The sequence below is a fragment of the Phymastichus coffea genome, unplaced genomic scaffold, assembly GCF_024137745.1.
Source record: "Phymastichus coffea isolate CEN01 unplaced genomic scaffold, Cenicafe_Pcof_1.1 PCOF00028, whole genome shotgun sequence".
Classification (NCBI taxonomy): Eukaryota; Metazoa; Arthropoda; class Insecta; order Hymenoptera; family Eulophidae; genus Phymastichus; species Phymastichus coffea.
In genome coordinates, this window is record NW_026706839.1 from 2,261,275 (window position 1) to 2,287,935 (window position 26,661).

The window sequence follows — 26,661 nt, forward strand, 5'->3', positions numbered from 1 at the left end:
TATAATAGATACTTGTTGATGAAAATAAGAAGTTTTGTGAAAAGAGTCAATTTTATAAAGCAGCATTGAGTATTAAGCGGTATAATAACGGTGGAAGCGGCTAAATGATTATAAGACATGGAAAGTTTTACTTGGCATCGTAACTGACGTCAGTCTTGTACAAATTAATTGCTTGGTAAGGGCTGGAACTGTTTATCCTAAATTATATGGACTTAGTTTGATAGCTAACAATCTTTGAATAAAGTATAAAATTGAAATCACTAATTAGTGATGATAGCAATATGGTAAATTACAAACGGCATAAAATATACGAATTACATTTCGTGATAGCTTTAGTGGGTTAATGCTGCATTATTATGCACACAGATAGGCATACTGGTATTTGGCACAATTCAAATGCACAAGCGACACCGGAAAGAAATTCACTCATAGTAATTATTCAGTATCGGTCGCGAAATCCTAGCCACGAACATCATCATCATTGGAGTAACAAAGGAGCATCGCGTCTTGTTTACCAAGCGGTACAGTGATCGTTTCTAATTTGACATGCATTGTTAGTCAACGACAAAACTCGCAGCAAAATCCGAGATGAAAAAAATGACAAGAGACGTCATAATGAAAAAAAAAAAAAAATGAAAGTCGGCAGCAGGAGAGCGAAACATTCCCGAGACTCGCACAATGACTCATCACGTCCATTTACACCACCCAGTGCACTCGAGCATTCTTGGGGTAAAAGATAGCGAGAGCAAGGCACTTTGGCCGCTCTGATAAAAAGTGTCGTCGAGGGAACAGCGCATCATAAAAGAGGGAGAGAAGCTCGTCTCTCCCCGTTAGAAGTTAATTAACGTCGTTTGTAGAACTCGATCCGGCGCGCACTTGCGTCCGCTCTATCTCCGCGACGGCTGAGGTGGAAAAAAAAAAAAAGGCGGAAAAAGGAGGCAAAACGAAAAGTAAAGAACAGCAAAAAAGAAAGAGTACACTCGGAGAGATATCTCTAATCCGATGCGCGCGCGCACGGAAAGTGAAGAGGAGGGTAAGGAGAGAGGGGGCACGAAAACGCGCCGCTCTCCCTATACCCGAGCCGGGGGGTCAGTCGAGCCGCGATACTGCCACGCGGAGGAGTGTATCTCACGCCTGCCGGCTTTTTTCTTTGCTCTCGCACGCCCGCGCCTCCCACTGATGCTCGCGGTCATTGTGCTTCACGATTGTTTTCTTGACGAGTGACGCGAAAACCCGGCCAGCCTCATATGCTTAAATGGTATTTCCGTGTTGTTTGCCCGGAGCAGGCAAAAGTTTCCCCATGCTAAGTTGACGTTATATGGGGAATACAAGATTCTGCCATAACAGCACCAGTCGCGACTCAAAGTTTTTACCCCCTCCAAAATAGTTCCAATGGGATTATCCGCCAAGTTGGTGAATTAATAACAACTTTCTGGGACTAAAATTTCTTGTGGTTTGACGAACATTTATACTGATTGTACGTGTGTTTGTTTCTCGAAGGCTTGTTGATTGAATTTTCTGCAAGTCCTGCGGGAAATAAGAGTTGTGAATACATTTTTTTTAGAGAAATTCAATGAAATTTATACCATTATACCATTTATTTATCACAGTAGGAGACACAAATATTTGTCGATAATAATTTCTCGTTTGTAGCATCTTTAGTAATTTACTGCTTTCGTGTTATACGTGATAAACAAATGAACAATCAAAACAGTTACTACTGTATTTGACGCGTCCTTTCCAATTTATATTTGATAAAATTTCAAAAGACTTCCTTTCAAATAATAAAATTAATCCGTTAAAAATGTGAATAACCCTGAAATGAATATTCATCCTCACGAGAAACGAACACATTTGCATCGATAATACGAGTTTTAGCGTCTATTGAGATTCTGAAACATAATCGAGCTCCAAGTAAATGCAATCGAGTGTCTTTAAAAGCAAAAAGAAGAAAATAGATGCTAGCGGATGTAGCGCCGACGACATATTTACAATATACACTACGCGCTACAATATACAATGTGCGCAAGCACGGCAAAATAGAAATTTTCCCGATAATTTGCTTGCCCCGTCTGGGATTTGCAGTCAAACGTGCAGATGCATGCACGTATACATTTATGACTGCTGCAGAAGTAGCATCAGAGAATAGGAGCTAAGCCTGACAGCGAATTGGGCAAAATTTGGAAACGCGTGCGTAACTCAGCGGCGCAATATATTCAAAAACAGTTTGCGAAGAAAGTGTAAGCGGCAAGTGTACGTGCGTAATAAAAAATGCAGGTAACGTGCGCAACGCCTGGGCGAGCGACGATCTCTTAAATCTGCTCGACGTGCTCAGTGTGCGCGGCTGGTGTGTTGCATAGCGTGTGCGTGGAGGAGAAATGAGTGAGGACGCGTGGTCGCAGCTTGACGACGGCCAGTTCGTTAACAGCAGTGCCAAGTCGCCCAGTCTCTGGGACAGCAGTCTCAGCCAGCCCAGCCTCTGGTTTCTGTCCTCTTTGTCGTTCGTTGCGCGAGCCAACGATCTGTTGAATGGCCACTGGATGGACGAGCACCTCGCCGAAAAGAGCCATCACACTACCGATGCTGCCGCTGTGCCCACCTTACGCACTGGAGCTCTTGTCGCAAGCAAGACTTTGCTCGGTAAACAAATCCGTTCACCGCACCCACATTTCCATGGATTGTTGCTACTTGACTATAGATTTTCTTTTTTACTTTTCGTTTGTTTGTTTTCCCTCGCGGGAGCCAGAAAAATTGCTTTCGTTTGCAGGCTTCCGCTGAATTGTGGGATACCAAACTTCTCGACTTGATTTGATTCTAGATTTATAGACAGCAGAAGGATGATGAGTGCTCAAAGAAAATGAGAAAAATCGCGTATAGAGTGCTGGGCTCTGCAGTAGTTTGTTCAAACTTGCAGCGACAATAAGTCAAAAAGCTTTTACCGGAGAAAAAGCCGTGCTCGCAAATATTTGTTTTTGCGGTTGAAAGCTCGCTCTGCAAAATATTTATTTGGCCGTTTTGGCTCGGATGCGCTGCCACGTCAAATTAAGTCAATTAAATAAAGAACATTGCGATGTCTTCGCAAATATAATTAATCAAAAATGTTTTTCCAGATGCTATAATTCATAAGTACTTAAAATCACCATTAAAAGCGTATTTTGTTGATTTCCAATTTTTGATTCATGAAAAAAAAAGCGTTATTATTCAAAAAAGAATTCTATATGAGCGAATACTGTCAGGTTATTCACTTTGCTGATGATATATTTTGGTGCAGCATTCAATGCAAATTTCAGTTTTCAATCATTTTAATATCTTCCCAATCTTTCTCATAAAAGATTTACCGATGTGTATTCGACTTTTGTGGATACTGCATGATGGAGTTTTTTCACATTCATGATAAAAATTCGACAAATTTTGTTATTTGTACAATTTGTACATCAAATATACGCGAATTTTTCTTTATTCAATAGAATCAATATAACCACCTAAACTTTATTTACATGCGACTAAGCAATTTTATAAAATTTAAATCTAAAAAGTTCACCCATTTTAACGAATCGAAGCCCAATGTGATGCCCCCGGTGAGCATCCTAAAAGAGAGGTAAAAGAAAAAATATATAATTAAAACTTAAAGAAGAAAAATATATATAATTTTTTCACGTAATAAAGCGAATAACACTTTCATTATACCCATTTCAAGCGAAGTTGGATTTCCTCAGTTATATTTTACATGGCTCTACACACGCACACTTGCATTTTTCTTCTAGTACAATCCTCTTAAGTTTTGTCTCAGAATATTTTTTTGTTGTCCCCAATCGATCCTTTTTTTCATTCTATTCGTGAAGATTAACTCGGATTCTTAATGGCGGAAAAATAAAATCGCGAACAAAAGGCGCCTAGCTTTCTTCCTTTTTCTCCCTCTCTTTTCGCCCTCGTGCATTGTGCTTTTTTTCATTTGGCGGATCTCTTTTAAAGTATCTATCTAGTCGCTTCGTCGTTTCTGGTTTTTCAAGCAAAGCGAAGGCTTGCTCACAGAGTTTCAGACGCTGTACGCACACTAACGTCGTAATCACAATACACGTATCAGTGCTACGGCTACTCGCCTGGAAATTAATGTGGTAAAAAGCTTTTCATTGTAACTCTTTATCTCTAATAGAGTTGAGGGCTTTTGATGTTCAATATACAAGTAGTTCACTTCATTCATTTATTCATTCTTAATTCATTTTGTTCGCGTAAAACAAACTAATTTCATAACATTTTTTATGTATCTCTTCTCCTTGCATATAATTTCTTACACGTTATACACCGTCTAAAAAATTTCAATATTACACAGTTCAATATTTCCCAAAAAAGTAAAGCCTTGCTTATTACTCTACTAGTATGCAGCTATATATCAAAAAGCTAAATGTAGAAGTAGGTAATGGTAGACTATATATTCATAAATTATCACTAAATATTGATAAAATAGTTTATATGACTTTTGACAGCTACAAAATAAATATATCTGCAAATTTTGAGATTAATTTTCTTAATAAACACATAAAAAAGGAGAGTTAAATGGGTAATTTAAGGAAATATTTTATTATAATCTTGAATCGTTTTGTTATGCAAACTACATAATTGCTAAAAAAAACTGAATATAACTATTTCGAATTTTTTTATTAATTACCAAAAATTACAAAAGTCGCTGAAATACTACTACAAATATACCGTGTATATTCTGTGGAATTGTGAATTATGAAATGTAGATGTAGAGAGGAACTGGAATAAGTATTTTATATACATTTCAAAACTTGCAAAACAAACTTCTGAAAATAATTAGTAAAAATAAATTTATAACTCAGAATTATTCACTGCGACAGCATCAAAATTATGTATTAGAATTCTTACGTTACCAAAGAAAAAAAAAGAAACAAAAGTATTCAGATTCAAAATTAACAAAACGATCCATAAAAATCGTAATTATATTATTGTTATTAAAATATTGATCATCCACACAATAAGTTTTATGTTGTCATAAAAGTATTGTCAAAAACAAAAAATTAGATAACAAAGAATGTATAATAATTTCTATGATGAAATATTAATTTTATTTTTATTATTATATTTATGGTGCTAATTGTTAAGTATTTTTTAGATTAAGTTTATAATATTCAAGTTTTGTATCTACTTATTTGTACTGCATAGTACATATAATTCTTACAACCAAGAGTGAATTTCTCTCCTGTAGACTGACGGTGAATAGGTTGATACATTTATACATAGTAAAAATAAATAAATAATAAGAAAAAAGTCAATGAAAAATAAAAAAAGTAATAAAAAAAAATATAAAACATGCAGACGTACAAATAAAGCAAATTTCCGTTAGTCCGAGAATGAGATACTATTTGTGCGTAACAAAGTACAACAGATCGTATAAGATTCATATGAAATAATCTTTGCTAAATCATACTTTGTTATTATTTATTTAACATTAAAAGGTTGTTAATAAGTACTAATAACGTAAATTATGCCACAATTATTGTCGCATCGAAAGCGAATTAATCGATATGAAGCAACCAGAATAACAACGATTACTTATTGACTAGACACATATATACTATAGACTAAACGCGAATAATAAACACTAAAATACATGCAGGCATGCGAAAGACTTTAAATCTTCTTCGTTGGCTTTGACACAAAAACAAGTCTTTATGTAGTTCAAGATGAAAACATTGATAGAGCACTTATGCACACCAAAGACAATGCGAGCTCGTTGCCTTGAAGTGCAGTGAGGTACACGAAAGTGACGCTCGTCCGCTCGCGACTTTGTCGTTCTCATCAGCTAACTTGCACATATAAATCTGCATATAGTGGCGCGCGCGAAATTCTCTCCGTTCGCGGGATTATATTATATAAGCTTTGCACAATTTTGCATAGCAGATATGTAGGTTGGAAAAGCGTGCATGTGCAGGCTCTTCGCCCGTCAAAAGATAGAAACGAGTGAGCTTTCCGCGTGCGCGCGCGTGTTTATTTGAATTTCGCGTCTGGCGAGAGGGCGACCAAAGTCCCCGTTTGTGCTGTATATAGATCGCGTTACCGGTGAAAAGCTTTGAGCCAATGGAAGTAGCGGCAGCCTCTTTGACGCGGCCTTTGAAATGGGTCCCGCGAAGTCTTCTTCCACGGCCCTCAATCGGGCAGTCGTCTGGCATACGAATACGCATTACTGTTCGCTTGTGTATTCTGCGCTACTCGACCTCGCCGATCGTTCGCCCTTTATCGTTATCGCGCGCATTCCTGACAACAAATAGAGCCATATCCTTTATTCCTAGCTCGGTCAGATGAGGTTTCTTTGAATTTCCATAGGCCACGACAGAATTAAAGCTGAGACGACAAAGAATTTGCTCTTTTCGAAATGCATACGCGGTAATGGTCGTTGACGCGTGTGTCTACATCGAACAACTTAGTGTCAAACGAAGTTATCATTAATCTAACGTGCTTGTTATCAGGTGCGGGGTAAATAGGTAATTATGTTGGCAGTGCATGCCAGCAACACTGGTAAAATAAAGCTGGCGCTGCGACGAGTAGTGGCAGGAAGACAAGCTACAGCCGCATTACAGGGAACTTGTCTCAAACGCAGCAACTAATATAAATTATGCAATGCAACGCGTGGCATATCAAAATTAGTCGTTTGCATATGCCACGTTCTACGCGTAATATCAGGTAATCTGAACGATCACAGGGAACTGCGTATAAAGAGGAGCTTCGTGGTATGCTTTAAGCAATCTCTTATCTTGGCGTTAAACACCCGTTAAATGCGCGCGACAAAACGCACAAGCGGCGCGTGAAACGGCGTATTTGTTCGCTGCCTCGAAGTAGAAATTGAAAACGCCAGAGCGGTTTTGACGCAGCAAACCCTTTATTGGATAATAAGTGCAGGTGCTTTTGACAAATAATAAGGCTATTTGAATTAGCGGTTAATAGTCCTATATAGCTGGCTTTTATCTCTTTAACGTGGCTCGCCAGATTTACCCGCGTGGTTGTTTTTAATTACATCCTCTGTGTGCACCGACGCCCTTTCTCTCTCTCTCTTTCTTTCTCTCTGTCCGTTTGTCTTTGTGGAAAGGGACTCAATTTCAATACAAAAGGGAAAAAAATTTTATTTTAATACACAGAGGCGAAATTCCTATCGCTAGCCTCCATATTTCAAACGTCCTTTTTCATGTCGCAAGATTCAAAGGAATTACCAATATTCATTGACGAAAATAAAGTAATAAAAAATCTGCGTCGCAAAAGATTTAATAAAGTTGGAAACTAAAATTTTTTTTAAAGTACATGCAATTTTCAATATTATTTGTGATATCCTCTGCAGCATGAGCTTCAGAAACTTCATATAATACCCGGCTCGACCTTCTACTCGCGCAGCTGGTTGTTATCGGATTTACGCATTAGATTCTTCATGGTGGTATGAAGGTTTCAGAACGCCGGGGTGATATTACAGTTGGCTTTCAGCTCAAGATACAAGCTCATTCCGACGGTTTCCACGTGTACAGTGAGCAATGCATAAAGGTCATCATCTTACACCACAATAATAATTAAAAAATGTAGTTTACTTTAACGTCGGGTGGAGATTAACTTCCCCGTGAAAATAAGCGCGTCGGCATCCTCCCGAGGCTATGCAAGGCAAACTCCACGATAAATTGTTTTCCGAAAGTTTGATCAAAGCCGTAAGTCAGTTTTTTCACCGGTAAACTCGTGCCCCATCATTCGCCAGTTCTCAGATACACGCCAAGAAATGAAATAGGCAAAAATATAAGAGAAGCGAATGGAAATTAGAAAAATCCGCCCGTCGCGTTAAAATTACATCGTGAAAATGCACTGCTTTGCAACAGTGGCAGCAGCAGCAGGGCTTTGCTTGGCTTTCGCGATAAACGAGAAATAAGAGAAGAACCGAAAGAAAAAGGCACAAAAGCGCGCATCAAAGCCTCTTCGTTTTCCGTGGGGTGAGAAATCTTGACACTCGAGGTAGCCGCAGCAGCACGGCTCCGCAATTATCGATCAAAGCGCGTTCGGCGGCAATCTAATTAAAGTTGAAGTTGGCTGCGGTATACTGCTATACTATCTGCTCACACGTCTATGTCAGTAGGTGTATGTATGAGTGTGCGTATGTGTGCGTGTTACAGAGCTCGACCTCGACTACTTGGAGCGGCGAGGTGACGGCTTTGGTGAGGCAGAAGCCGCTGCGACGGCCAGCAGCGCAGCTAACAAGGAAGAGGATAGTCCGGCCGACACACTCGAACGAGTCAAAGTCATCTTTCTCGGGGCACCTGGCGTCGGCAAAACCAGCATTATTCGGGTGAGAGTTTATACAATACGTAGACACGCACCTGCTGCCGGCACTGACAAAACAGGAAATTACGGGCCGCCGAGATACGGAGGACAGCAGCTGAGAGCGTAATCGTCCTCGCTGTGTTTCATTTCGGGCAACGAATTAGGCTTTTCGTCGGCGCGCGAGGAAATGCCTTATCTCCCGGATTTTACGTTCACGCGGCAGAGAATCGCAGATGCAGTCTACGAGCTTTCTGTGCGGCAAATATCAAATCCCCGTTTCTCAGATTCTCGTTTCATACTCGATTTCATTTTAGATAACTGCTTATTTATTCACAAGTCACAATCGTAACATCTGTCACTGTACTTATATTTTACATCTTTTTGGTTGTCTACAATTTACTACAGCTATGTAATATAAAAATGTATAATATTATATAACATTTCAAAAAGACGCGCAAATGTTTCGAGAATAAGTTAACTTACTCGTACGTTCAAGCCATAACTTCTTCTAGAATTAATGCTGATTTTTATCGCTTCCTTGTGCAATCCCATTCATTTCGTATGAAAGAAGTCTTTAAGATGAAATACTGAGAGTCTGGTCTGATATCTTCAGTCACAACAGCTATTAATCAAGTTTGTACCAACCGGAAAATTATGGAATCTTTCTCATTGAATGCTTTCAGAACTTGACTTTTCGTTGGAGTCACGGAGAAGCAAGCAAATTTTACGTGCAATTAATGATCTCATTAAAAGAAGAAGTAGCAACTGTTTAATTATCGAGTTTTGGATTCTCGCAGGCAAAATCTTGAGTTGTTTGTTACACAAATTATTTGAAGTATTTATTTTTGAAAGTGTTGGGAAACCGCTTCGTTATTCATATTTCATCAAACATACATTTCATCTGGCTGACTACAGAATCGGGTTATGCCTTTCGAGCTGTAAAATTTTGTTAAACTCGGGAAAACTTTTATATGATTTTTTTGTGATGGATCGTAAAAGAACTTCGGAACCATTTCAACCTTAGATTTTCAAATTTATAAAGGACTTTTATTTTCGATTTTAATTTATCACGAGTACTTTGCTACTATGATAATCTCGAAATTTATAGACCAACAATTTTCCAACATCTGAAATCGAGCACAGTAATGTCGGAAATTCGCTGGCAATGTATTTTACTGGATTGAACCGTACATTTTTATGTATGCATTTCATTTTGGATGAAAATAGCCAGGGCTATTAACGATACGTTATTTGGAAGAGCGAGCAAACCGCACCCGCAGTAATTTATCTTCATCTAGGTTGATAAACACTTCGTTACGCTGAAATCTCATTATTTTTATTTAATCAAGCGAACCTCGCGTACCAGTATTAATCACATTTCGTTCTACTTTTTTTATCTAGTTAAATATGCCTGGCCGAACGGCTCATCTATGCTAATTGCTCTCAATATTTATCCAAAGTTTTTAACGCAACATAGCTGAGGCTTTGGCGCATGTTATAAGCAGTTTCAAGCATAAATTCGAAGGATTCGCTTCAGTTGATGAATTATTAATTGTTGCTCATATTACCGATGGAACATCGAACAACTCGCGCAAACTTCCCACGAATATTAATGATTTTGCGATTCCCATTATGCTTTAATAATTTAACGGGCCAACGGTTACGAGCATTTTCAAGCTCCATTGTTGAAAATTTAAATCTCAAAAATAGTTAAACCTCAGTGGAATATTGAATAATCCATTTAATATACACATTGAATATTCAGACAATGAATAAATTGAATTCAAAGAATTCGAAATTCCTTTGGCAACCCGTGGAAAATCGTAGAAAGTGGACATTAATGTAACTGTTAAACATTTCGAAGAGTTGTTTGAAAAAGCAAAGTTTCTGGGTTTATTTCGCGGTAGTTGTAAGTGAGTAGATTCTCGAGAATTTCCTTCAATTCGATGGAATGCCATTGAATGAAAAGCGGCACTCAAAGCAAACTATCGAATCGTCAACATTCCGTATCCAGCCGCCGGTTCGATTACAAAAAAGAAACAAAAAGAACAACAACTAACGGCAGACGCGCAAACAGACGTAGGAGCGCACGGTATCGCTTGTTGGAAAACAATAGCGAAGCCGAAAACGAATCGTCGGCGGGCGCGTGCACGCGCGGGTGGCAATAACGCTCGGATGCGTCTCGAAGCGCAAATTGAATTTGCCTTTGTCGACCGTTCCGCAGTCTGCAGTCTCTCTTTCTCTTTCTCTCCCTCTCGGTGCAATTTCGTTTGGCCTCCTGCAAAACTACGCGACGCTGCCAAACTAATTATAACGAGAGAGCCAACTTTTGAGGCTCGCTCGCTTTTGTAATTAGCGTCCGTTTCTCGCGTCCGAGCTTTTTTTCGTTCGAGCAAAAAGGAGCTCTAATGCGATTTCATCCATATAGCATTTGCCTGGGCAATGCGTGAGCGAAGTAGGCATCACTTTTCGAAGCGCGCTACAGCTTCTTATTGACATTTTTACTGAACGTGTTTTTGCGGTAAATGTCGTCCGGACAATAGAATTGGAAAAAAAATGTTTGTACGACATGACAAACCGCTAATGTAAACGGAAGATTTCAAGGATAAATTAAATATTCAGTATGTCAATACATCAGCCTAGCGTCGATAAAGAAAGATAAAGAAATGGTTTTACGCCGAACGAACGTAAAACCATTCCAATGTAAAGATGTTCTTACACGTATCCTTAAGACTATTTTGCAGACAATGACAAATCAAATCACACGAGACTTTCTCTGTTCCCTGGCCTTGAAGGTCGTTTAAACGTAAGGCTTGATCGTGCAGGCAATAAGCTAAACTGAGAGTGTTCGTTAATCGACCCTCTGACGCACGGGCTTATGACTGAATTATACAATAGTGTGCGTTGGTTACGAGGGCTCTCTTGTGAAAGCGTCAAACTATTCATAAAGAACACAATGAATAAACAAGCAATCCATCGGCATGATTAACGAGGTATAGCATTGCGGCTGAATGCTTTATTAAAATTTGCCCGCGAACAGGAAGGAAGACGCGACGAGGTAAGCTAAAAGCGTCGGAGGGACGAACCCATTAGGAATTAACGGCGCGGCAAAGTATTGGAAAGATAGGCGTGCGCTCGAGAGGCGAGCTGAGTCGCGACGGCATAATGAAATGGAATATCGCGCGGGCGAGCATTTCATGGGCGTCGATAATTACAGAGGCGCGCGAGAACGTAAAAAAAACTACGACGCGCGTCATTTTCTCGCCTCTCCTTTCGCGCGCCGACGCGTATACTCGCCGTGACGACCAACCAAAAAGAAAAAACAAAGGGAGCACGCCCGATCAATGCCATTACTTTCCACGAGAGAGAAGTTGAAAATCCATTTCCTCGCGAGGCGCTCGCCCGCGAAACGACTTCCGTTCTGTCTTATGATTAGCTCCTCGGCGCGGTTAATTGAGTGACTTGCGCACGCGCGACTCGTCAATTGAAATACAACACACGCTCCATTCCCCGAAAGTTTTCCGCTTTTAATTAGCGAAAAATCCTCTCTGATTGAATATCGTGCCAAACAGAATACGCGAGCAAAAGTAGTTTTAGGTTTTCGATAATAATAAAAATAAAAATGGTGCAGTTACGGCGAAACGAGTGACGCTCTAATCTAGAAAAAGGGGCTATCTTACGAGAGAGAGAGAGAGAGAGAGAGAGAGCGTTGTATTTTCGCTTCTTTATTTTTCGCTTTTCGGCATTCCGCACTGTTGCCTGGCGATACAATCAGTGGGAGCTTTATACCGATTTCATTTTCCGAGAGCTATTTACGCCCCGAGGCGGGGGGGAATAAATGCAGTGCGCGCGGTGGACGCAGCGATTTTTGGTAGACGTCCACCTAAATTAACTTGTGCGAGAAAGAGGCTTTTACCGCCAAGGGGAAAAATAGCGTGTTTTTTTTTCGTAAACTTTCAGTGGGAATTTGCCTCGACAGTTGGGATAACGTTGAATATGAAACGATTGAGGCTATCGAGGGAAAAATGCATTGACGTCTAATCAAGTGCGAATTCAGAGTGATCGAGGACGAAAAAAGGGAAAAATGTTCGATTCTAATTGCTCGAATGCGTACTACCGAGCTGAATCGGGGCGAGATACATAAGCATGCCGTAGTTTCGTTGACAAAGGTCTTTTTAACGTTGCTACGTAGTTTCCGCGCGAGCACGCTGAAGCACGCCGAAGGGATAAAAGCTTTTCGCGCGAGAGAAAAAAAAAAGTGTGCCCGTGTGAGTGAGAGCTGATGTATCGATTGCAGCAATTCGTATGGAGCGAATTCTCGGAGGAGTACAGGCCGACCGAGCGCCGAGAAACCTACTACCCGAGCGTCGTGCTGGCCGAACGGTTGTACGAGCTGAAGATCAGTGATCTGCCGACTATACCATATTTCCCCGTCAGCTCGCACCTCGAATGGACTGACTTCCGTTACTATGGGCTGCGGAGCGCCACCGCCTACGTACTTGTGTTCGACCTCAGCAATCAGGAGACCTTCCAGGTGTGTTGCTTTCGTCAGTTCTTTTTATTAGAATTTGCCTGCTTTTAGAAGCGAGATTATTTTCAGCAGGTTTTCATCTGATTTTCACCCAGTAATTTATTCGACCGCGCTGAAACGGAAAGGTTTTTTCAGTACACATTTCTAGGAGTTGCATATGATTGGCACACCGGTAAGCCGGATCCGTTATATCGACAGCGAAGTTGCGGGAGCGTCGCCGATCGAGAAAAGCTTCGAGCTGCGACGGACAGCTAATTTTGCGTCTGCTCTCGGGCAGAAAAGAGAAAGAGAGAGTTAATCTTCAATATTGGCTGAACTAACATTTACTCTGAGTTCTATTACAATCCAGACAGATAAAAATACGACAGTGCACTGCTATTCATGAATAATTAATGACATAACCAATGGACTGCGCCATTCAGCCAGATTTCCATTCCAAACATGTTTTTAGCGATATATTTTTGAGTTTCGTTCGCTCCAGATTAATTGATAGAAAAAATGCGCATGACAATGTACACGCCGCCGCAGAGACATTCGCCAACTATTCGAATTTTGACACTCGAGAATTTCCGAAAATTTTCCATCGACTGAAACTAATTGCGACGACGTGGCCTTTGATTAAAAGTTTTAATTAAAATTTTCACAGCATATAGTGGAAATTCGAAAACAATGTGCAAATAGCTATTAAAATTTCGGTACGGAACTAATTAACAATTTTTTTCCCCACAAAAATAAAGGGCATATCCGTTGACTTTGGCTACTGCCAATTTAACAGCCAGAACAACCAATCTCTCGTCCAAATAATCCCATTGACCTAGTGAGCCGTGACTGCGACGGGCTACAAAAAAAAAAGTTTTAAAGTCAGAGTAGTTAGCCGCATCCTCATTTATCCGCAACGCCCGAGCTCTAATAAACTCGTAACCATGAAAACTTAACGCCCTCGTCGTCGCTGTAAAAAAAAAAGGCCGGTGAGGGAGATTTTAGCTTTAAATCATACGACGCGCAAAGTAAACGCGAAACTTTTCGCGCGTGCAAACAAAAAGCCACACACTCGCAATAAAATCCAAACGAGTCTCGAGTGCAAATGAGCCACTGCGAAGTATCACCGGCGATATTAAATTTTACATCGCGAGGTTTTCTTCTTCTTCCTTTTGTTTTTATCATCTCTCATTTTTCTCGTTTAGAGACGTCCTGTACAGGAACGCAATTATATCGAGGCATTTTGTTCTCTCTAGCTGCTAAGAACGTCAATTTCGTATAATGAATCGATAGTACTTCTCGATTTTTCATTCGAGCCGGGTGGATTTTCAACGCTCAATTTTTCACGACAACGACCACAATTGGAACGGCATCTCCGAATGAATTCTTATTTTACTCGTACAATGTATATGTAACCCATGCGGTATCGACCTTTCTTGGTCTCTTTTTAATTGTAAGAATTCATCGAGAATATTAAAAGTAAATACGTTTCTCGCCTCGTAAAATGAAAATAAAATTTGATTGTTTGCAAGAAACCCGTATAAGCAGCTTATATGGGATGCTCCTTCGGTATCCCCCCCCCGCACGCCCAATAAATCATTAAAACAAAGCTGTTAGGTATTATGGTTGTCAATGCTGAAACAATTGAGCACATCGTGGATAAATTACGAGAAGTAAGAAAAAAGAAATCCCATCAGAATTCAATTTGCGGAAAAATTGATCAATCACCGTCAGTGATCTTTATTCGTTGCGCGCGTGTGTTTTTTCCTTGGCAATCTGCGAAATCAAACAGACTCTGGAAATTGAATTCCCCGGAAGTTGGCTAGGTCCTTTTTGCCCCTCGGCTGCGCACATACACATACACACACACACCCATACACACTCACAATAAATAAACACAGGAGCAGTTGATGTTTGCAAAAGGGGGGTAGGTTGACTTGCTGGCAGCGTTGAAACTAGTTCATTGAAGACGCGCGCTCGTGCAAACATTTCTGCCTACATAGATGGTATGCAGAGAGGTGGCCATTCGAATATGAATGCGAGCGCGTTACGCCTTTACGTGACACAGGACGCGGAGATCGAACAGCCCTGAATTTCAATTTATGGAAATCTCGCCGCTGACCGGAAAACGCGCGCTGGTGCTGGCCGCCGGTCTGGCGTTGCCTAGGCTGTGTTTCGAGAGGGACCTGTCTCCTTTGGCGCGCTCAAGTGCTTTCGCGAATGCGCATGGCCCGAGGGTCCGTCGCGATGGAATCGAATCGCTCAAGCTCGCGGGGGCCGACGCGCACGTCGGGAGTGGACGCAGGGCCAACTGACCCGCGCCAATCGGCTTTGTGTGTTCGCAGTACATAAGGACGTTGCGCGAGCAGATCTATGAGGCTCGCGACATGCGTAACGTGCCGGTGCTCGTAGTGGGCAACAAACAGGATAAGCTACCCCCGAGCGGTACGGGCGCCAGCGGTGGCAGCGGCTCGAGCGGCGGCGGGCTGCCCGGCACGAGGCATCGTGACATCGTCAACCTGGTGCGCAAACACTGGCGTTGCGGCTACGTCGAGTGCAGTGCTCGTTTCAACTGCCGCGTCGTGCAGGTGAGTATTTATCCCAGCCGTCATCGATGGCATTCTCACCGCACGCGCAATGTCAGACTTCATTATGTAGCCTATTGGCATTCGATTTTGCGCGTGAGAGAGACGTAGAGAGGCGATTTGTGTTTGTGCGTCGTTGACGAGTTTCTGCACAACACGTTGTCGTGTTTTAACTGCTCAAGAGAGTGCGAATTTCCACCTTCTCGAGGCGCACTCGAGTACAGTGTAAATTCATATTAAAATATCATGCTGGCATTATGTGGCCAAGTAGGTAGGTGAATTATGCTGAGTATGATCGCGCTCGTATGCGAGTCGAGCATCGTGGGGTCCTATACGCTCGGAGCTTCTTGACTATTCCGTTTGTTGTGAAATTCAACGAAATTATGCCGTTTTCCTTTTGTTATGGCTAGCGCCGCTATTAAATTTTAATTATAATGCGCCGTAAATTTTCCTTGCCCAATTAATCTGTTTTACTAACATTCAATATTGTTCGTTGTTCAATTTGTTTGTCCCTAATTTGTGCTTACGGACTTTCGTTGTACCTTAGATCGTTAAACATTTATCCACTGAGAATAATTGTATTCGTTGAGTCAGCTGTTCTTTCTCAAATTTATACTAATCGTTTTAATATTTTACTAAAGTATAGTGTCCATATCTATCAAGATGCAAAATAACGAAATATTTAAGAAATTATCGAGTCGTGATAAGCAAACAAGAGCAGATGTTTTTTGAAGCAACTAATAAAAAAAGGGGAGGGGGCAAAGACGCTTGTTACTATGGACGAGAATCATAAGGTTAAGGCTAAATATTACAATTGTCGTAACGATTTTTTTTTTCGAGTTTCATTCCTTTGCGTCGAAGATATGTCTAAAAAGAAGAAAGATGCTGCCCAGAAATGAAAAAACGTCTTGCAATGTATAAAAAAAAATGAAACGCGCGCACGTTGGGATTTATTCTCACGAAGAACAAAGCTATATAGTATCTTCAATTCAGAACAGACGACATAAAACGAGACGGAGAAAGAGGCGAAATCTCTTACTCTCTATAGATCCCGCATATCATTTCGAATTTGTATTTCCTTCTCTCTCGAGCAGCCGTCTCTTTAGAAAAGCTTCTACATAAAAATCTTCTGCTTGCCGTGTCGCGCGAGAGGAAATATATTGCATCACACATAGGGATCGAAAGCTTTTCCAAGTAAAAATTTTTCATGCTAAAGAGCATAAGAATGCACGGTAAATAAAGGAGAAACCACGTGCGCGTTCAACTTCCACGTTTCATGCAAATGTCGTGCCGTTTAAAATGGTCTCTTGAGCTTGTGTTCTTCAGGATAATTACGTTCAAACCCGCACACATATGCTAATTGGTTGTAATTTCTCTGATGCTGAATTTTGCACATGTGAACTACTTGTGCTCGACTTTCCAGAAGCTTTCGCTTTGTTTGCCTTTATCGCATAACTACGTTTATTCGACTTCAAAGCTTTGCAGAATGTGCCTTTACCTTTTTTCTTTTCTCACCGCACTACCCACTCTACTCCACGCAGAAGCTTAAAGCTTTAAAAAAAAGAAAGAAAAGAAAAAAACCTTTGATGTAGCTGTAAAAAAGGACAGAAAGGTTTCGAGCTTACGGATTAAAATAATTAAAATACATTTGTAGTAGGTATAATGTATGTTTTTCTGAGAGAACTCTTGTGTAATCATGAAGCTGTTGAGCGTGCAAACTTGGAAACTACCGAGCCGAAGGTTTATCTATTGCTTCATTCTCAGGTATTCCGTGAGCTGATGAAGAGCATCGCCGTATTGGAGGGTAAAACCGCGTCGTCCCCCACGAGCTCCTTGCCGCTACTACGTTCGCAGGAGGTAACCTCATCAGGTAGCTCGAGTGGTAACGACCCCGCTTCGGCAGGTGCAAGTGGCTCCGACAAGTGCACACTTCTCTGACATCAGGCGAATAAGCCCGACGACGAGCGGCTCGATCACTAATAAATACATCTCTTCCCTTCCTCTCATGCCACCGTAAACCCCTTTCCAATTAAGAAGTAAGTACATACATGTTGTGCTAATCAAACAGACAAAAACAACAAAAGTATTTTTCATTGGGTTCGACGTTTACAACAATACATTTTGGTTATGCATACAGATCGAGCGACAATTTTTCTGTGATTTTTATCGGATATACAAACACGCCCGTCTTCATGTATTTAAATACGTTTCATTACCTGTTGGAAAATAAAACAAATTTTAGGAAAGATATTATATACATCGCGACGATTAAACGTACACGGCCTAACGTAGCAACGTGCCATGATATATAATGTGAGTGACCGAAATAAGAAAAAAAAATGAAAAAAAAGAAAAACGGCTCCAAGCAATATTATTAATATACTTATAACCGATAACTAGCGAGGGGCGAGCAAGGCATTGTATATTTTGCTATTGTAATTAAAAGTTGCGAGAATCTTTTCGGGGCGACCACGCGCGCACGACAGGTAACATCAGCAACAAAAACACATACACGATACAGAGGTTGATGATCGTTTACGAGCAAAGAATAACACGCACCGAGTAATATACATACACGTTCTTCTAGCCATATGAGTTAATACAGAACAAAAAATCGTAACAAGCAAGCAAAAAAAAATTATACACACACACACACGCGCGCGCGCGCGCGCGCGCACACACACACACACACACACACACATATAACTAGCCGTTGACGAACGCGTCCGCTGAATTGAGGGCGCGCGATGTGTGTTTGCAGTATATATTGTTTGTAAAATGTATAAAACGACAAAAAAAAATATGAAAAATAAATCAGTAATATAACGAACGAGAGAACATTGTAATTATAGATAGTGCATTACAATTAGGTTTTAAGAATAAAAGAAAAAAAAGGAACAGATAAACATAACATTGTATTACGATGCTAACGTCAATTTGTAGACATTGAGAGAATAGAACAACAAAGCTACGCGTTCGCGGTAATTAATGATAAATTAAAAAAAGAAAATGAGATGCATAACACTGCACTTCTAACGACAAAAAAGTAATCACTCGAAAGAGTAAACGAGATATACAGAGAATGTCCGACATTGTTCTTTCCTTCCTTTTTTAATGCCTCTCTTGCACTTTAGTTTTATGAGTTTTCATCTTCTGAACGCTGATGGTTACTTTGCCCGATTGGCGATGGAATATCAAGTGCAATGACGTTTTATCTGATCAGTTTGCTTGAAAGTACACGAGATATAGCAAGTGTGTCGTACATGTAATGCAGTGCCAAATTAATATCTGTTATTCGTCGATTAGAGAGTTGACTGTGTGTATATATATATATATATATATATATATATATATATATATATATATATATACACATTCATGCACGCGCGGTTGTATATGTATATCTATTGTTATTACGCCTGCGAGGCGACAAAATAGAGCTATACGTTTTGCGAGCTTTAACTGTTACAACGTGAGCGAGAACAAAAAAAAACATTGTAAAAAAAGTGAAGATTTAATTGACTTTATCATAATATAGTTTAAGCCTGACGTTATTGTATCTAATAAGTTAGATAAAATATATACAACGCGTAAGTCTAACCTTGAAGTGATTCCTTTTCGCAACTGAGTCGCGCAAACGTTGAAACTGTGCCATGTTGTATTATTAGCTACACACACAAATGTTCGAATCATATAATGGTAAATCAGTTTTAGTCGACTCTTTTTACCGTGAACTTTCTTACACTCTTTATTAGCATGTGGACTGTTAAACGAATCTTAGATGAAAAAAAAAGTGATGCGTTAAGCGTCGACTGTTGGAAAATAAAATAAATAAACGTTGTTGCCATTTGTGATTTTTGGCGGGAGTGACACGATGAACGCTAAGAAATAAATAGAGTACTAAAAACCTTCACTTCGGCTCTGTTCAATCTCTAACCTCTTTTCTCATTCCAAATTTCCAAGTTCACCTAGCTGCAAGCTGCTTAGTTTCGGCGCGGTATTTCAAAATTACCATTTCAATTATAAAGTAGCTTTATTCAAAAGTGATTCATTCTTTCGCTATAATCGTTAAAGTACTAGAACATTTGGCCAAGTGCTAAATGTGTATTTATTTTGAAAAATGTTGAAAATCTGTCAAAACGTAAAAAACAAAAGCAATTTTTTGAATTCGGTCAACATGGTGTTACTAAAGCTCGATCAATTATCTTCATCCAGTAGTTTCATCAGCAGTTTCGAAGAATTCCGCATAAAGGTAATTACATAGGTTAAGTGTGTTTTCCAATGGTAGTCACCAGTTTGAGATTTTCCTAACTCCAAATTCAATTTATATCCTATTTTTTGACGTAGCTTTATCTTGATTTTTTGTAAATTTTATGTAATTATTCCATACCAGTGACAATTGTACACTTGATGCAATAGTAGGCGGCAATTAATTAATTAACGACAGCTTGATTTATTATTATAGTATTCATTTAGTAATGGACATATTAAATTACGATCCCCACTTAACTCCAATTAAGGGTAAATTACACGACATGCATTAAGGATGGATTTTAAAAAGCCACTGAGCACTGATAATTATAATGACACGCATAACCAACAGTTTTCAGTGCTATTAATTCGTAATTCAATGAAAACGAGGATCGAAATTTAATGTGCATTGCATAAATTATAAGAAATAAAAGAGAAGCAGCTTGCGCGCGTGCGACACCGCGTATGAGATTTTTTCCTCGAACTCAAGAGAAAAACCAAACGTAAGGGTACTGCAAAGGATAGACTAGAGAAAACTGTCGGACGGAAGCTCCGATCGATAAAGCGGGCATTTAAATTTATAATTTTGTTGTCGGTGTTCCGAAGTTGAGCACAACGCGAGGCGCGCCAAGTACAAGCAACGACCTGAAGGAGGCACTCTGCGAGAAGATACCGCTGCACCACGACCTACTACGCAAGTTCCAACAGCTACACGGCCTCGAGGTGGTCAGCCAGATCACTGTCAATGACATCTACCGTGGCCTAGACGGCGTGGACGCTCTAATTAGAGAGACGTCGGAGGTTGACTCGCAAAGCGGGGTGAGCGCGCTCGAGCCGATTTCAACGGCGACGATCGATCCTCCTGCTCCTTTTCTTTTCATTATTTGAATTGCATAGATGACGGAAACTTGGAGTAAGGCCGTCCCATCGATTGTCTCGTTATTCCTCGGCCGCGCGCGTCCTACTAAATATTTGCAGGCTCGCTGCGCGAGCGAATAATTTACATCGGGAGATATTCGTTAAAAACTTGGATTTCGCACTCTGAGTTCGAAACTGTCCGTGCATTTTTCTCGCGCGCAGTCGGAATACTACTGGCGGCGGGATCCCTTCAAAGTGAACTGCGATTTGCATTTTGGAACTTGTCTGTTCGCGTGCATATTCATGTCGCATTGGTTTTCGTCGCGCTCTCATCGGAGAGCGATTGTTTTTGCCTGCGCCGCGGCCGGAGGAAGGCAAACGAAAACGAGAATGGGCGCGCGAAATGTTGCAGGTAAAGTACCGCGGATTATCGATCCCGGAACTGTTTAACCTGCTGCCACGACGAGGCAACTCGCCGAGCCCCGAGGCGGTGTTCTGGCTACTGCTCACGGGCGACGTACCGACGTGCGAGCAAACGGAATCGCTGGTGGCCGACTGGGCGGAGCGACGCGAGAAGCGCAAAAACTGGTGGTGGTCCGAGTCGTCGAGCGAGAGCGGCGGTGTCGTTGGCAACGTGCTTCGTGCTCTGCCCGACAATGTGCCCCCCGTGGGCAGACTTGCTATTGCCCTTACTGCCCTCGACGCCGATCAGCATTACAAGAGAGCTCTGCGGACGGGGGCTATGAGCTACACTTATTGGGAGGTAAATTTCTTGCCCATTTGTCTCCTGTCGGTGCCCGATCGAGTTACGGGATTGCGATTTTCATGAGGGTTCCGAGGTGGATTGCAAAGAGATATTGCCGCTTTGAACGGGAAAAAGGCGCTCTTCGATCGATATAATCGAGTTTACGAACGAGCATCCCTCTTTGAGGTGCAAGCGATAGCTATAAATTGTGCAATTCCCAGCCTGCAAATTACGTTTTCCTTCTTTTTTTTTTTTTAAGGCCGATCCCCGCGATCCAATTCAGTTACGCGTAAAACTTTCGGTCGAGTGGATCATATTTTTGCCCCGCAGCACTAATGAGATTTTCGAGTTGATCAAAAGAAGAGTTTTTAATCGCATTAAATACATCCGATTATCTTTATTTGCATCATTTCATTCGAGGGTGAATAGTTTCCATCTTCGTCCATTCAATCGAAATTCTGATTGCAATTGCTTGTTTTTATTTTATCAAATTCGTGACTTGTCGCACGCTTCCAAAGTTGTCACGCTAGACACAATTGATAGATCTTTGTGCTCGCTTATCCATCTACGTCTTAGTTTTCCAGTCATCCTCTTCTCATACACGCGGATACAAATTATCGAGCACAGTTGACTAAAATTTATGTATTCGTTACGCGTAGTAGCTTAAGCGTGTTGTGGCATGAGTGTCCCATGACACGCGTTTTTCTTATCGCAGCTTCTGAAAAACGCGTCGATCAGTTTACCACAGTCATCGCGTTACTAAGTTCCTAAACACGAGGCATTACCATAACGCGTTGACAGTTTCTTTTTATCCTATAAAAGCGATATATATCGCGGATGAACGTTTTGCTCGACGTCGGAAGAAAAAAAAGAAAGTTGGGGGATCCATCAGACTTGTCTCGAGTTGAAAGTAAGCGATTTATCACCGCGTTGTCGCGTGTATATCAACGGCAATTCCTGGAATTCACGTAGCTGCGAAAAGTCGTCGCGGAATAAAGGATCTCCCGCGCGTGGTCGTCGCCGCATGAAAAGACAGGAGCGACGTTGTAATAAATGACAAATACATTTTTCCTGACTTTCCGCGATGAAACAAAAGAAGAACAAACAAAAAATATGCCGTCAAAGTGTAAATCTTTGCCGGACGAGTGAGCCGCTCGAACAGAATTTTCGGCTGAAAAATTGTCACGAGGCAGACGCGCCGCGATAACATTATTCGGCATAACCGTTGCCGTTTTCTCTTCCTGCTTCCGCGCACTGCTGCCTGAACTTTATTGTCATTTAACCTTCGAATCGGAAGCTCGGCATCGCGGAAGCGCTAAAAATACCGTGAAAAGGCACGGCAGATGTCCTTTTCTTTTTGCGATTCAGATTAATAGGTCAGGCAAACGTAAAGAGAGAGAGAGAGAGAGAGAGCCACGAGCGTCGTAACGTCACGTTTTGCGCAAGAAGCCGTCAGCGTGCTAAAACAAGGAAAAAAACCTTTTTGCTTTCCTCTCTTGCATTTAGAATGAACAAACGTGCGACTGCAGCGGAAAGCGCGAAGATGGAGACTAATGAGCGTATAATCATAATTTAGAGAGAGAGAGAGAGCTTGATGAGATTTTTTTTCAGCTTAGACATCCGCACGTTAAACGTGTTTTTAAACACAAAATAAAGGCTGCAGTGGTAGGAGACGTTTGAAAGTAACTTATTTCGTGTAAACGGACGAATGCAGTTACACTGGTAACTGGATTCGTCCATGCGCGTACTTTCATTACATAAAGGTATATATACAAAAGCCACGACAAGACGTTATGCAAACTTCAACTGAATTTCGTTTGAGTTCTTTCACAGGAACAGACTATGCTATACGTTTCAAGGGAAGCTATTTATATCTTAAGTCTCTGCAAAAGTGATTTTTTTATCAGGAACCAAGTCTTTATAGATGAAACGTTTCTACGATTCGCGCAAAAGGCTACTTTGCATAAATAACTACAAATCATGAATATTACGAGAGCCATCATGAGTAATCCTCTTCTCTGTAAAATATTTAATCAAAGGAATCTTTCTATTAAAATAAGAATATTTCTTCTTCTCGTGTGCTTTTCCACCACCGTAAGAAGCTTAGTCGACAAACATTAATCTCCTCGCCTCATCAATATTAATCTTTCCATTCTGCTAAGGGAAACTCGACTAACGTCATTTGCAATTCGCAAAGCAATAACAACAATCCATCGACGCGTTTGACCTACGTATTATCTGCTACTCGGGTCATTGAATTAAAATGAACGTCTGCTGCAGAGGCAGACAATGAAAAATAATAATCGCACGGAGAGCGTTTAATCACGTTACAGCGGCGCGTCTGCCTTTAAGAGAAATTCCCTCGTGGCCGCAATGTCCCCCATCAATTACCGCTCGATAACGTCGTCGTCGTTTGCCCACCAGCACATTTACGAGGACAGTATGGAGCTACTGGCGTCGCTTCCGGCCATCGTTGCACTCGTCGGCTCCAACAACCAGTCGCGTCCCACGCCCCTTACGCTGCTCCGGAAAACCGACTGGGCCGACTTCTTTCTTGACTGTCTGCACAATTCTCGCGACACCTTCACCGAGGCGCAACGCCACAGTTTGGTGGATTTCCTCAGGCTCTTCATCGCCGTCAACGCGTGAGTTTCGCTATTGGTATTTTGCTTTTTTCCAGTGGTAAAGAACACTTATTACTCGGCTCTTATGCATGTGCGCGTATTCTCGATCGAACGTTTACATGGCAAACTCTTCCCTCGATCGCACGTATGATCCTATGTAAATAAATCCGAAATGCACGAGACGTATAATAGGGAAATCAGTGATATTTTTGCATACCAAAGCTTACCCGGTCTTTTCAAAGCTTTTATACTCTTCTGGCTACATTTATAAAACGAAAAAAGGGCTGTATTTCGCGCTCAATTATTCATGAAAAAAGTACATAGATATCTATAAGCAGTTCACCTAAAAGTGGCATGTATTGAATTTTTCATGATTACGTTAGCATGAGAAAGAAAAACACAGATGTAGCGCCGAAGCTCGCGAAAGCGAGATTGAATTTCGCACACTGCGCGCACGAGACTCCCGATGTCGTTTTAGATACGTACTGTCAAAGGGAGAAAAAAGAAAGAAAGAAAATAAAGAGCGCGCAGATTCGTCGAGTCGGCTGGAAAACAAATGCAATGTATAATTCAATCAGCTTTTCGAATACCGCGATTTGATGATAAATCGAAATCAACGGAGCAGCGCGCCTCCCGTTTCCGTAACAATAAGCCGCACGGGATCACAGAAAGAACAATGGCCCCTCATCAATCTCGCCAGCCGCAACAGAACGCACGCGTACAGCACACACATGCAGGCCGAGTATTATCGCTGAAGCTCGCTGATTTTGCTCTGTGCGATACGTACTACAGCGACGATGACGGCGGTATACCTGGAGCGCACGTGGCCCAAATCATGGGATCCTGCCAATTCGACGCAAGCCGTGCTCTGGCCGCAGGCGTTCTCGCTTATGCCAATGAACCCATCACTGGAACGCTCAGTCAGGTGCGTATATATACACGCGGCTAGCCGTCGTAAATCTTTCTCGACTCCCCCCCCCCCCCCCTCCCCCTCCCACTACCTGCCGCAATATGTCAATTTGCTGGACCTCTCCATTTGTTCGCACGAGTTCGCACGTTCCACGTCAGACTCCCCGTGTCGGCGTATATGCACCCTTTCGTGCGTGCTACGGCTGATTCGCCGTTGGCAGGCCAGCAGCAAGCATCAGCTACACTGTTATCGAGCGAAAGGAATATTTGTTTTTCCGTTCGCTCACGAATAACGCCGCGTGTTTAATTATTTACAATAGCCAAATATTGCATCGCGTTAATAAACGTGATACCTTTGACGACGGATTTTAATAGCAATGATGGTTCGCGTTTATATCCGCGAATTACACTTTGACAAGTACAAATTGCCAAAGGCGCATTATTAATATCGCTGACGAATAATTAAAATAATACAACGTATGTTGTATTATTGGCATTGAAGCAAATGAACTAGATTGCATCGAACAGTAAGGAATATCTAGAGCGCGATATCTCCAATCTGACTTTTATTAGGTTTTTATTTTGATTACAATATCGCGTACGGTTAAATATTCTGGTATTTTGCCACCTAAAAATAAGTCAAGTTTAGAGTCTACTCGCTTGCAAAGTTCCACTGGAATATTATAACCACGAGCTCCTTTGGGCGTGAAGTTTTCCAAACAAATAGATCCCGACTGAAAAATGTAAGATTCCGTGATAGATTTATAAGCACGAGGTTGGTGTAGCGCTGGTGAGAGAGAAAAATATGTTACAGTATATGGACTTCCTGATGAAGTTGCAGAACGCCGTTGGCCGAGAACCAAAAAACGATATTTTGAGAAACTTTCTCAGCTCGCTCATAGACAAGCGCTTTCAAATCGCTGGCCATAAAATTGCGCAGTTCGAGGACACGCGATACACTGTCTTGCGGAACTTCGTCAAGAATCACGTGCCCAACGATCCGGAAATCAAGGTGATTAATAACATTTTGCAAACTTGCAAGGGAGCTGAGAAAGAAATCCAATGAAAGCTCTCTCTCTCTCTCTCCTCTCTCGACATTTTCAATATCCCAAGCTTTTTTCTTTTTACTGCTTGTGCGTTTCCATTGAAAAGAAAAATAAATAAGCAACAGAACGAGCTTTTCCTTTTGTTCCAGCTATCGCAAGAAGTATCCAGCATTTACACAAAGCAAATAAAAGAGGCGCGAAATCGATCGGTCGTCGCCGAACAGAATGCTATTGCCGCACCCTTATTCCAAGTAATACGGTCCCAATTTTGGGCGGAAATTCTTTGAGAAACCTCGATAAGAGCGTCGGCTCTCAAAATAAATCTTGATGTACTAAAATCTCAATTGAACTATTGCAGTTTTATGGACTGCGCGACATGGAGTACAACCAGCTGGTGCTGTGTATGTCGCGAGCTTTAGGAATCGTGGCATCGATGATTTGGACGGCGGCGTTAAACGCGCCGGTAGAACGACCGAGGGCAAAGTGCACGCACAGCTACCTCAACGACTTCCGCCGCGACGATCATTCCAAGCGCCCTGGCAGAACAGCCAAGTACCACAGGAAGCCCGCAAAATAGAGCTCGACGATTGGAAATTGCTTGCGCCACCCACCCAACCCTACGCACATTTTTCTTCTCTTGTTATATATTGTAAATATTGAATGATATTTGTTTCGAAAATATAATGTATTTTTTTATACATTGAAAATTGACATTTCTTCAAATATATCCTCAATATTTATCGCTTTTGTCGATATTTACATCAAAAAGCAAATGGTACATCGAATCAGATTATTAAAGGCATTTTCATAATACAGAAACAAA

General features: G+C 41.3%; 3 protein-coding genes across 3 annotated transcripts in view; 2 read left to right on the top strand and 1 right to left on the bottom strand.

The window, feature by feature from the left end:
* LOC131675765 (alpha-tocopherol transfer protein-like) overlaps positions 1 to 19,130 on the bottom strand; it is a 51,522-nt gene extending 32,392 nt beyond the window's left edge. The window contains exon 1 of the mRNA XM_058954893.1: positions 19,007 to 19,130. The gene's annotated coding sequence lies outside the window, so the exon portion shown is untranslated. The remainder of the gene's footprint in view (positions 1 to 19,006) is intronic.
* Positions 1,115 to 18,723, top strand: LOC131675763 (ras-related protein Ral-B). The gene is made up of 5 exons (XM_058954891.1): positions 1,115 to 2,640; positions 8,163 to 8,335; positions 12,608 to 12,844; positions 15,166 to 15,408; positions 17,170 to 18,723. The coding sequence occupies exons 1-5, from the start codon at positions 2,379 to 2,381 to the stop codon at positions 17,341 to 17,343; spliced, it is 1,089 nt and encodes a 362-aa protein (XP_058810874.1). The 5' UTR covers positions 1,115 to 2,378; the 3' UTR covers positions 17,344 to 18,723.
* Positions 18,808 to 26,630, top strand: LOC131675759 (citrate synthase, mitochondrial-like). The gene is made up of 8 exons (XM_058954882.1): positions 18,808 to 19,657; positions 20,263 to 20,475; positions 20,927 to 21,277; positions 23,684 to 23,904; positions 24,676 to 24,808; positions 25,607 to 25,804; positions 25,988 to 26,089; positions 26,197 to 26,630. Exons 1-8 carry the CDS (start codon positions 19,526 to 19,528, stop codon positions 26,413 to 26,415), a joined length of 1,569 nt encoding a protein of 522 aa, XP_058810865.1. The 5' UTR covers positions 18,808 to 19,525; the 3' UTR covers positions 26,416 to 26,630.
* Positions 26,631 to 26,661: the final 31 nt, after the last annotated feature.

Bases quoted from the DNA above. Each gene is read 5' to 3' on its own strand.
- LOC131675759 (XM_058954882.1), top strand. From the start codon at position 19,526: ATGTTGAAAATCTGTCAAAACGTAAAAAACAAAAGCAATTTTTTGAAT. The intron at 20,476-20,926 runs GTGAGCGCGCTC...GAAATGTTGCAG, and splicing joins AGGTTGACTCGCAAAGCGGG to GTAAAGTACCGCGGATTATC. The intron at 26,090-26,196 runs GTAATACGGTCC...GAACTATTGCAG, and splicing joins TTGCCGCACCCTTATTCCAA to TTTTATGGACTGCGCGACAT.
- LOC131675763 (XM_058954891.1), top strand. From the start codon at position 2,379: ATGAGTGAGGACGCGTGGTCGCAGCTTGACGACGGCCAGTTCGTTAAC. The intron at 8,336-12,607 runs GTGAGAGTTTAT...TATCGATTGCAG, and splicing joins GCAAAACCAGCATTATTCGG to CAATTCGTATGGAGCGAATT. The intron at 15,409-17,169 runs GTGAGTATTTAT...CTTCATTCTCAG, and splicing joins TCAACTGCCGCGTCGTGCAG to GTATTCCGTGAGCTGATGAA.